Raw genomic sequence first — 12,500 nt, forward strand, 5'->3', positions numbered from 1 at the left:
TTTTTATTATTGCTTTTTTATTTATTTGTTGATGCTTTGATTTAATTTGAATAATAAAAAATTGAATTGTTTTGTATTTGTTAGTTCGCTAACTCATCAATTTTTAAATATATTTTTACTGTTATTAATAGTTTGTTTACTCATTATGGCATTGTTAAATTATTACATTTTTATAACAGTGTATGAGATATTTATATAAATTATTATATAATAATAAATAATAATTATTATATAAATGATTATTGATAATAATAATTTATATGAATATTTAAATTTGTATTTTAATTTTGTTATTGTGTTCATTGTTTTGTTTTTATTATTTTTTTATTAAAATGAAAATTATGTAAAAGGGAAAAAACTCAATAAAATGCTAAAATGCTGAGGTTTTTGTGACGTTCTTGTTTATTTATAGGATCTGAAGGATTCTCCCGGATCCTACTCCAGATTAAACATTTACTCCTCTGAGGACAGTGATGAAGACGTCTGTGCCTCCAGACTGAGGAAGTCTAAGAGCATCGTACGTTTTATTTCATGGTCATTAGATTGATGTGTAATGAACAGGATAAAAAAATCTGTCCTGAGTCTCTCATACACATGGTGGCGCTGTTCACCTCCAACTCACTTATAAAACACGGGGCTTGGATGATGAATTGAAATGATAAAAGGTTGCAGAAATATCGTTGAGTTATGAATGTATAAAGACGGTTTGGTTTTTGTTGGAATTTTCTATCGTAAATATTCTACAGTTCTGGATAAATAATGCACGGACGAGCTCTCAGTTTAATACTCATTTATTAATTTAAATCAATCAGACAACTGAGAAGCCAGAAATAAAAAATAATTATTCAGAGCATTGAAACGATTATTTAGTGATATTAAATAATAAATATTAACACAGTGATAAAAATACATATTTATTTGTTTATAAAGTTCTTTTTAGTCCCTCACGGACTCACTGAGTCATTTACATCACTGAGTCAGACTCGGTCTCTCTCTGATTCACTGAGTCATTTACATCACTGAGTCAGACTCGGTCTCTCTCTGATTCACTGAGTCATTTACATCACTGAGTCAGACTCGGTCTCTCACGGATTCACTGAGTCATTTACATCACTGAGTCAGACTCGGTCTCTCTCTGATTCACTGAGTCATTTACATCACTGAGTCAGACTCGGTCTCTCACGGATTCACTGAGTCATTTACATCACTGAGTCAGACTCGGTCTCTCACGGATTCACTGAGTCATTTACATCACTGAGTCAGACTCGGTCTCTCACGGATTCACTGAGTCATTTACATCATTGAGTCAGACTCGGTCACTCACTGATTCACTGAGTCAGATTTGGTCTCTCACTGATTCACTGAGTCAGACTCGGTCTCTCACTGATTCACTGAGTCATTTACATCACTGAGTCAGACTCGGTCTCTCACAGATTCACTGACTCACTCACTGATTTGCTGACTAAGACTAGGCCCACCTCCTGTTCTCTGATTGGTTAATATTTCTTTGGTTAAATCAGTCAAACTGAGAAGCCAAGAAACATTCAAATGATTGTATTATTTATATGAATAAATATATTATTAACATAGTGATAAAAATATTTATTTATCTGTTTATAAACTTCCTGTTTTTAGTTGGACGAGTTGTTTACTGACGAGTCGAACGACTCTGCGTCAGACAGCGGAGAGGATCTGCCGTCCAAACCCGGAGACGAGAGCGATGCGAGCAGCTCGGACGTCAGTGATCGTCCTCGTCCCCGCGCTGCCGCTCAGCGGAGGTCGAAGGTCGACGGTGTGGCTGTAAACAAGACTGAGAAAACAGAGGACGGGAGGAGAGTTTACAACAAAAAACACTACTGCCTGTTCTGCTCGAAACCTTTCAGCAAAATCGCAAGACATCTGGAGGACGTCCACTCGAAGGAAGAGGAAGTCTCGAAAGCGTGCGGTTTTCCAAAAGGGTCCAAACAGAGAAGGATTTATTTGGACGAGCTCCGACTCCGAGGGAACTATATCCACAACATCGCGGTGCTGAAATCCGGGAAGGGAGACCTGATCCCCTATAAACGCCCACGAGGGGATATGAAGGCCAGCGACTTCATGCACTGCCCTCACTGTCAGGGCTTGTTCACGAAAAAAGTCCTGTGGAGACACATGAAGGTCTGCAAACTGAGTCCCAAAGACTACGTTCCCAAACCCGGGAAGAACCGAGCGCTGTCTCTGTGCGCGGCCACGCAGCCCGTTCCTCCCAACATCAGCCCCGAGCTGTGGAAGATCTTAAGCGTCATGGTCACGGACGAAATCACGGAAGCCGTCAAAAACGACGGCTGCATCATCCAGATGGCGGAACACTGGCTCCGGAAGAGCGGAGACTCCCCGAACGGGCAGTGCTTCATTCGGCAGAAGTTACGAGAGTTGGGAAAGCTGCTGCTGAGCGGCCGGAATGTGACGTCTCTCAGAAAGCTGGAGGATTTTATCGACCCGTATAACTGCATGCAGGCGGTGGAAGCCGTACGACACGCGTGTGAATACAACAGCGAGAGGAACACCTACAAAATCCCCTCCCTGGCTAAAAAGCTGGCGGTTTGCCTGGCGCAGCTCAGCCGCCTCATCCGGACCAAAGTGGTGATGCCGAAGAACACGAAGCTGGCCAAGAAGCTGCAGAACTTCCAGAAGATCCACGAGGAACGCTGGAACGATTTGCTGTGCGCGACGGTGCTGAGGAACTCCGAGGACGAGGAAGTGAAATTTAAACCTCCGACGCTGCTGGCGTTCACAGAAGACGTTCAGAAGCTCCACGTGTTCCTGGACAAAGCGCAGGACGAGTTCACCGAGCAATTATCCGCTGAGTCGTCCACCAAACACTGGTCGGATCTAGCCAAAGTCGCTTTGACGCAAATCATTCTGTTCAACCGGAGCCGGGAAAACGAGGTGGTGAGCATGACGCTCGATACTTTTTTATCCCGAGACAACTCCGATCCTGCCACAGACATCGACTGGGCTCTGACCGAGGTGGAGAAACAACTCTGCCGCCATTTTTATAAAATCGTCATCCGGCGAGACGGAGCGCGTCCCATCCCGATCCTGCTGACTCTCAAGATGCTTCGCGCTCTGCAGCTGCTGGTGGAAAAGCGTGAAACCTGCGGCGTGGTGAAGGACAACACGTACGTCTTCGCCCGACCCTCTGCCTCGTCCCATTTCAGGTGTTCGGACTGCGTGCGAGGATTCTCGTTGATCTGCGGAGCGAAGGATCCTCAGGCACTCACCTGCTGGAAGTTGAGGAAGCGCATGGCGACACTGTCCACGGTGCTGAATCTCGGAGACCCGGAGATAAACCAGTTAGCGAGCTTTCTTGGACACGAGCTGATCATCCAGGATGAGTTTTACCCCCTGCAGGAAAGAACACTACAGCTGGCCAAAGTGCACAAGGTGCTAACGGCTATGGAGCAGGGACGAATGATGGAGTTCATGGGAAAGAACTTCTCAGACATCGACGTTCAAGCTGATGGTATGTTCACTCACTGACTCATTAATTCTCTGACTGACTCACTCACTCATTCACTGACTCATTTACTCACTGATTCACTGACTCAGTCCCTCACTGCCTCACTCACTCATTCACTGACTCATTTACTCAGTCCCTTACTTATTCACTGACTCAGTCCTTTACTCATTCACTGACTCATTTACTCACTGATTCACTGACTCAGTCCCTTACTGACTCACTGCCTCACTTACTCATTCACTGACTCATTTACTCACTGATTCACTGACTCAGTCTCTCACTGACTCACTGCCCCTTTCACTGATTCCCTGACTCAGTCCCTCACTGCTTCACTCACTCATTCACTGACTCATTTACTCACTGACTCAGTCCCTCATTCACTGACTCATTTACTCACTGATTCACTGACTCAGTCCCTCACTGACTCACTGCCTCACTCCCTCATTCACTGACTCATTTACTCCCTGATTCACTGACTCAGTCTCTCACTGACTCACTGCCCCTCTCACTGATTCCCTGACTCAGTCCCTCACTGCTTCACTCACTCATTCACTGACTCATTTACTCACTGACTCAGTCCCTCACTGACTCACTCCCTCATTCACTGACTCATTTACTCACTGATTCACTGACTCACTCACTAATTTACTGACTCATTTACTCAGTGACTGACTCATTTACTCACTGATTCACTGCCTCACTCACTAATTTACTGACTCATTTACTCAGTCCCTTAAAGATTTACTGACTCAGTCCTTCACTCATTCACTGACTCATTTACTCACTGATTCGCTGACTCAGTCCCTCTCTGACTCACACTTGAAGTCAGAGTCAGAGTACAGAGCTGAATGTAATCATTGGTGTTTTCTTTCTCTGTAGAGAAAATGGATCTGAGCAGTGATAAAGTGAAGAAGAGTTGGGAAAGTTCTGGTACAAACGTCTTCCTTTGTTATTCCACAATGATTTATTCTTGACGTATGTATAATTAATGCTCTCACTTGTCCTCAGTCTCGAACGCAGACGTGTTACCAGGAACCTGTCCCGGGAAGAGAACATCTCAGAAGAAGAGGAAAACATGGAGCGGGCCTGAAATCCAGGCGGTGGAAAAGCACATGAAGGATTACATCACTTCCTGTCGAGTCCCGGGCAAAGCGGCATGCGAGAACTGCTTGAGCGCCGAACCTTCGACGCTGAAAAAGAGAGACTGGCAAAGCGTCAAGTTCTACATCTACAACCGCATCATGGCGCAGAAGAGAGACGCCAGTCACAAAGTCTGAGCAAAAACGACTCGTTCGTTTAAAAATGTTAAAAAGTCCGTTACGTTTCCAGACGCCGGGATTTTCTCATGAACATCACGTCTTCAGTCTGTATCTGATCACAGTCCCTGATGTTAGTGTTATTCTACGCTCATGCTAGCGGCGAGTCACACGTAGCAATTATAGCATGTCTCTTGTGGGCGTGGCCTGTCTGACGTTTCCTGTATATCGCTCCTAACGCTAGCTGTTTAAACCGAACTTAGCGAACACACTACTCATTCATGTGAATATAAACAATTTACACTCCTCTGGATTTGAGTTTGTCATAAAAACACGTCACCAGTCGGACATTAGTTTTTATTTTGTCTTTAAAAAATCTGCACTTTCATCAGACAACGTAAACCTTTTATATCCATTCTGCGTGTTCGACCTCAAAAATAACCGATGGAGGAATCGTTCGTTGGATTTGTAGTAAACCTCCGCGAATGGTTTCGTGTCGCAGGCATACGTGAAAACTAAAGGTGCACTTTTTCACGTCTAATCCTACATAACTTCAATAAAAAAAACCTGACCAATCAGATCGCAGTATTCTAATTCAAACAGCTAAAAAATATACGTGAGACGCCACGTGTCGAGACGCTTCACACGCCGTTCTCGTTTCCTGTACAGGTGCGTCGTCATGGCGATGACGTGAAGGAGACGAGTGTTGTAGCTGTAGCGCTCGCGGTGTCTCGTTGTTATTATTGAACAATCCAGAACTCGATCTCCAGTTTATCTTCCTCATGATCGTGTGGATGAAATGATTCACGTTCCTCCTCGTGTCACTGAAACCACGTGACTGTAGCTGTTTGGCTGTAACGTTTTTCACACGCAGTATGATGTTACAATAATCATGTTAATAAACACCATCAACACCACGTCCCTGAGCACTGCGCGTGTGTGCGTGCCTGTGTGTGCGTGCGTGCGTGTGTGTGTGTATGTATAAAAGGACCAGCGGCCTTCAGAAGTCAACGTGCTAAAACACTTGGTCCAGTTCACGTCAGGAGCTGCACCGCTGGTGCTGTTCTGAACACGTGTGTTATCACGTCTTTCAAGATTTCATAATTGACATCAAAATACGAGGTGACATCAGAATGTTTGGAGACTCGCTCTGTTTCCAAGAAAGTACTTTATATATCTTCATTTCCACACGATCATCTTCATCATACTCCCCTGGCACAGCAATACAGTGTCGAAGCAGCTTCTGGATCTCCACAATGGTGTCAAAACTGCATGCTGGATCTTCATCTTCTGGAAGAGGGTGATGTCTGCAAGAGAGGGTTTGTGTGGAAGGTGGAAGAATCTCACGTGTGAGGAGGAGCTCAGCAACAGGGTGGGCACGTGGGTCAGAGTAGCAGACGTGGTAACGCACGTGGTCAGAGGACGACGTCTTTCGCCCCACTGACTCCTCGAAGGTTTTTTGATGCCACCTCATGTGTATATTTGTGTGTATGTTCAGTGCTGTGCAGAAGTGTTCTGGTTCATGTGTGTAATGAACTAATTCTACCAACCAGGTGCTGATGATCATCAACTGGTGTGTAGAAGCTTGGGGGAGGAGCCAAACTCTGCTACTAAGGTGAGGTTGTGGAAGGTCCTACACCATGGCAACTCTGAGCACAGCAACCAGACACTCAAGATGTGCTCTGTTTTGAAGAAGCACAAAGAAACAGGCGATGTTGATCGTAGATGCCGTGGTCCAGAGAATGTTCAGTAGTGCCATCAGCAAAGAACTGGAGGAACCCAGTGGAACCCATGTACACTGTCTGGAGAAGTCTGGCCAAAAGTGACCTTCATAGAAGAATTGCAGCCTAGTAAAAGTGACTCAACTCAGCATGAAAACAGAGGAACTACAGGCAGAAAAATGAGTTGAAATACTGAAGTTTTTTGTTTCATTCAACATTTTATGGAAGGAGTCTCCAGTGTCAGAAGTCAAGCTTTGACATGACCTCAAAATCCTCAGGACAGACGAGTTCACACTTCTGAGAGCTGAAGAGGAGGTGAGTGTTTGTAGCTGCTTTGCTTCACTTATTAACTATAAACAGATACGTGTCATGTGTCTAAATAAAAAGCTAATAATAGCTACGTTGTCATGGATACGGGGTGAAAGCTGCATGCTGTGTGTGTATGTGTCACACTTTGTGTTAATTAAAACATCATTAATTGGTTAATTGTGTAATGTATAAAAATGGTAACACACACACTGATTTTATAGACATTATAAAAACACGCCCATTAATAATTTTTTATTGGTTTTTATCTGGTTGTAATTTTTGCACTTTTATGCATTTTACTTGTTGTAAATAAATATTTATATAAAAGTGTGTTTCAGGAATAAACATTGCGACGCCGTGTGTTTTCAGTGTGTGTTTGTTTGTTGAAGTCATCATTGTGTCGTATTTGCATAAACATTTGATTGACATGACAAGAAAACACACACACACACACACACACACACACACACCTGCAGGATGCCAGCGAATCGAACGTGAGCGTTTCCTTCTTTCAAACGGATGGATTTTTTCATCAGTCCGTGTTCGTGATTTATGGATGTGCATGTTTGCAGATTTGTAGTTTGTAGATGATATGAAGCTTCTCAGCCGTGACCTTCAGGGACAGGGTTTTTGTGATTAATTTGCTTCGCTGTCACTTCGCTGGCTTTATCTTAAGACAGAACAATGATCTCCTCGACCAACACCACCACAAACTCCTACTGCAGTTCAGTGGAAAGCTGGTCCTACATCTCCTTCATCATCTCCATGCACGCCCTGAATTATCTCCTGGGTCTTCCTCTGAACTCCTACGTCATGCTGGTGCTGTTTACAGGAGGCAGGAGGTTGGATCCGTGTGACGTCTTCACTGTGAACCAGGCCGCTGCTGAGATCTTCCTTCTGCTCATGGCGCCGTTTTACCTGGCACTGAACTTCATCTGTGAGATGTGGCTTAACCCTGTGCTGGGTTTGATCCTGGGGACGGGGATGTCGGTGCGAGCCATGCTGCAGTGCTGTGTGTGTTTGGAGCGCTACCTGGCCGTCGTGCATCCCATCACCTACCTGAGGTTCAGACCTCTCCGGTACCGAGTGACCTTGTGTGTCATAGCGTGGACGATCTCGCTGGCGTGTGGCGTGGTCTGCATGATGACCTTCCCTTTCATTCCTAACCAAGTCTTCAGCGTTTTCTACTTCGTCTTCATGAGCGGCAGCATCTTCGCCTGCGTGTCCATTCGGAGCGCGCTGAGACACCCGGGACCGGGGGAGGGGACCGCCGACAGGGCGACAGACGACCGAGCCAAAAAACGAGCCTATCACGTGGTCCTCGTGAACCTGATCACGTTTTTGGTCCAGAACACACCGATCGCCGTGGTGTTTGGGGCACTGAGCACACTGCCATTCCCTTCTACAGAAATGCTACCGCTGTGTGTCTCATCATTAACCTGATGGTGGGATGGTTTCAGCCGGTTTTTGTCCTTCATAAAGCTGGAAGACTAAAAATGATAAAAACTTTTCTACTAATTAACTGGAAACAAGTGTAAGATGTTTATTTGCAGGTAAAAACAATGGGATGAAGCATGGTGGTGGTCGTGTGGGGAGTTTCTGTGTGTGTTAAGGTGTGTACAGGTGTAGTACAGAGTGTGTTTAGAGTCCTGGGATGGTGTGTGTTTATGATCACAGCAGCAACACAAACACACAAACCTTCAGCACTCAGGCAACAGTCCCTGCTGTGGATTTATATCATTTTCTTTTCAGCATTTTTTATGACATCATATTTTGCATAATAAAACAGTAACAACACTGGCTGAGTTGTAATCGATTGATGTATTAAATGTTATTTGTTGTATTTTATTAAAATAATAATGATTTGTTAAAAATGATTATCATAGTGAATTTATTTAAATAAATAACATTAAATGAAACTCCGCCCACTAAATAAATAGATACTGTGTGGTGATAAGACACACCTCTTTATTCCTTTATTCAGGTTTTAGGATCAGTTCCTGTGCCACTGGTGTTTAAACTCGAGCCCTTCACCATGCAAAACTTCGGTGGCACTTTGGAAAAAGGTCAGAACGTGAAATTTCAAGAACATGATCGTGAAAATCGAGAACATTCGGGGTTTGGATTGATGTTTTCGCGTGCCAAGACGTTCGGAGCAATGCAACGTTGTGGGAACAGTTTTGAGGAAAACCCTGTTCTACTCCAGAGTCTATAAAGGCAGGGTGGAAGGGTTTGATGAGGAAGAACTTGACTGATTCCTGCAGAGCTCTATGCCTTCAACCTTACTGAAAGTCCTTTGGACAAACTGGAGCAAGATTAAAGAAGAAGAAGTTCCATATTAATATCTGTGAATGTGATGTCATGTCTGTGTAATGGTCAGGTTTCCCAATACTGTCCATGTAGTGTATAAGTTTCTAACAGAGGAATGAACTCAGCAAGCAACAAAAATGTGGATTTTGTCTGCTTCCATTCTGAACATTCTGAGATACAGGACCAGGAACCTTTCACATCACTGATCCTGATAAACCTGCTCATGCTTGTGGTCCAGAACACACTCACTCACACTTTTCTCTTATAGACACAAAACACGTTGCCTTCATGTGTCTGGCCATAAGCCTTCCATAGCTCGGGTTCATGTGGTGTTTGTGCTGGAAAAGCTGGAAAATTCTTGGAATGAACCTGATGCCATGTGATTAAAGCAAGTGACATTTTCCATCATCCATCATGAGACAATTTACATTCCGATTTGCATTCACATTTATTCAAGAGACAGATTCCCAGAGGAAAACAAATATGTGCGGTAGAATAAACATTGATATCATTACAGCCAAGTTCTGGAGAACTTTCTGGAGAACTCTGTTTCTGTACTCTATAAACAGGAAGTACAGAAAACTGCATTACCCACAATCCACATTCGGCCTGACAGCTCGCAATACTGCCATTAAACCTCATAACCTGCTGATCATTTATTATATATATGTCACATATATATATCTCACTGCTTTAATCCTCCTGGGTGTGGAATTCAGCAGAACTGCACAGGTTGTTGCTGGAATCCTCTTCCACGTCTCCATAATGATGTCACAAAGCTGCTGGATGTTACGTGCATGTGTGTGTGTGTGTGTGTGTGTGTGTGTGTGTGTGTGTGTGTGTGTGTGCGTGTGTGTGTGTGTGTGTGTTTGTGTAACATGATTCTGCATTTGTTATTTGCATGAATGGCAGTCATTTTTTAGATTATTGATGTTGCAGTTACAACACACACACACACACACACACACACACACACACACACACACTCACACACACACACACACACGATCCTGAGTGTACAAGCTTTAAAATAAGTGTTTTTTTTGTTGGAAAAAAAGAATTGCTCCATACGTAAGTTTCTCTGACAGAATATATTATTCTATTAAACATCTGTGTGTTTGTGTGTGTGTGTGTGTGTGTGTGTGTGTGTGTGTATGTGTGTGTGTGTGTGTGTCTGTGTCTGTGTTTATTTATCTATTTATTAATTGATTATCTTCTGCTTCTCTGATATTGAATGTGTTAAATTGTGACATTTGATATAAATAAACTAACATTGTAATATTTAGTAATATTTTATATATAATGTAAATTCTGTCATCAGTAAAATAACTTTTTCATTTGTACTTTTTAAACACACACACACACACACACACACACACACACACACACACTGATCTTCACTGTGTTGTATCTTCTGCTCCTTGCTGTCCTGCATGTTCTCCTCTCTCTTTATCTGCTGCTCTAAATCTCAGAATGAAGCTGTTTTTAATACTGGAATGAGAAATGAGAAGCAGCAGTTCTTCTCCTGTTCCTCTGTAGTAATACAGTACAGTGAGATGATGTTACAGGAGCAGAGTGTCTTCAGGATGAACTACATCATCACACCTTCAGTGCAGAACAAATACAGCAGTTATTCATTTGCTATAAATCTACTTCTAAAAATCAGTTTTAGCTGCTGGAGTAAGAATGCAGAAGGTTTTAAGGATCACACACTGAGTGACTTTTCCAACCAGACGTGGTTCTTCACCAAAAACTTGGAGACACAAATGAATCGGACGTCTTTGGACAGAGCATGAAATTTCCCTTCACTTCAACTAGGAGACCCAAAACCTGCTCCGCAAAGTGCACAAAGCCGCTCCATGATGATCTGCTTTCCATGGGTTGGAGTGGAAGATCTCCTGCTAAAGAGCTCCAAATCTACTGATCAAATACAACATGGAGCTCATCATGTTAAAGTCTTAAAGATAAAAACGACTTCCAGCTTTAACACTGACTGGAACAAAACACTGACACTGGAGACTCCTTCCTTCATTCCTCCTTCACCACATCAGTCGTTTAGAATAAAAAAGATTTACTGCAGTCTTTCCTTCTTGCTTTTTCCTCCTTTCATGACTTTCTTTCTCTCAGACTCTCTGTTTCTCCTGTACAAGCCGTTACTATGGAAACCATGTGGTGTTTTAGATTAGAACATTGTTCCACGTGGCGTGTGGTGTGCGGGTGGATCTGTGTGTGTATGAGGTGTTGGGGTTTGTCCTGGGTGTGGGGATGCTGGTGCGCTCTCTGCTGCAGTGTTGGGTTTGTGTGGAGCGCTACGTAGCCGTCGTCCATCCCGTCACCTTCCTGAAGTTCAAAACTCTGAGGTACCGAGTTGCGGCGTGCGCTGTGACGTGGACGAGCGGTTTGGCAAGTGGCATCGTCTGCATGTTCACGTTCCCCTTCCTGCCCTACAGAGTCATCCTGGCCTTTGCTGTGGTCCTCCTGAGCTTCAGTGTCTTTAGCTGCGTGTCCATTCTCAACACGCTGAGACACTCAGGACCAGGGGAGGGAAACGCAGACTGGGCCACGGAGGGCGGAGCCAGAAAGCGAGCCTTTCACCTCGTCATGGTGAACCTGCTCACGCTTTTGGTCCAGAACATACCTATCACTGTTGTCTTCTGCATGCAGGACATGCTGTCCACGAACTTCAACCTCGCACTCACCATCAGCCTGGTCTTCAACATCCTGATTGGGTTCATCAACCCACTTTTTGTGCTTCATAAAGCTGGAAAGTTCTGTTTTTAAACTTCTTAGATGTTTCATCTCACTGTCTCAGTTTGTGCTCCTGCAGATTTCTGTTGTTACAATAAATAAAGTCGACAGTAAAGCAGATTCAATTTCTTCAATATTTGTTTCTGGTTATGCAGGAACTCTGTCTCAGTGAGAGAGAGAGAGAGAGAGAGAGAGAGAGAGAGAGAATGTGTTTGTATGGGTCATGAGTGTGTGTTTGAGGGAGCTCTGTGTGTGTGTGTGTGTGTGTGTGTGTGTGTGTGTGTGTGTGTGTGTGTGTATAACCTATAGATTAATTAATTAATTTATTGGTCATCTGTAAATCCTTCTCTTCCTTTGTTTTCTTTCTTTTTTTTAACCCTCTTTCCTTCACCCCTTTTTCCTTTTATTTATTTATTTCTCTATCTTTCTATTGAAAAAAGTATAAAAGCCACAGAGTAACACAGTAAAATGTTTGTAGACAGCTGACGAACACTAGAGGGCAGTGTGTGTGTGTGTGTGTGTGTGTGTGTGTGTGTGTGTGTGTGTGTGTGTGTGTGTGTGTGCGTGTGCGTGTGCGTGTGTGTTTATGGCAGAGAGGATAGACAGAAGCATCTCCTCAGTGCAAAACTCGTGGAAGATGCTTGAGTTTGCCAA

At 43.7% G+C, this 12,500-nt stretch overlaps 1 protein-coding gene across 1 annotated transcript in view; it reads left to right on the top strand.

Moving 5' to 3' along the window:
• The window catches only part of LOC124390064, a 10,506-nt gene extending 4,831 nt beyond the window's left edge, over window positions 1–5,675 (top strand). The window contains exons 4-7 of the mRNA XM_046855760.1: window positions 413–517; window positions 1,636–3,505; window positions 4,382–4,432; window positions 4,511–5,675. Of these exons, the coding sequence (XP_046711716.1) occupies window positions 413–517; window positions 1,636–3,505; window positions 4,382–4,432; window positions 4,511–4,779 (2,295 nt within the window). The 3' untranslated portion in view covers window positions 4,780–5,675. The remainder of the gene's footprint in view (window positions 1–412; window positions 518–1,635; window positions 3,506–4,381; window positions 4,433–4,510) is intronic.
• The last annotated feature ends 6,825 nt before the right edge of the window (window positions 5,676–12,500 follow it).

The sequence above is a fragment of the Silurus meridionalis genome, chromosome 1 (genome assembly GCF_014805685.1).
Source record: "Silurus meridionalis isolate SWU-2019-XX chromosome 1, ASM1480568v1, whole genome shotgun sequence".
Classification (NCBI taxonomy): domain Eukaryota; kingdom Metazoa; phylum Chordata; class Actinopteri; order Siluriformes; family Siluridae; genus Silurus; species Silurus meridionalis.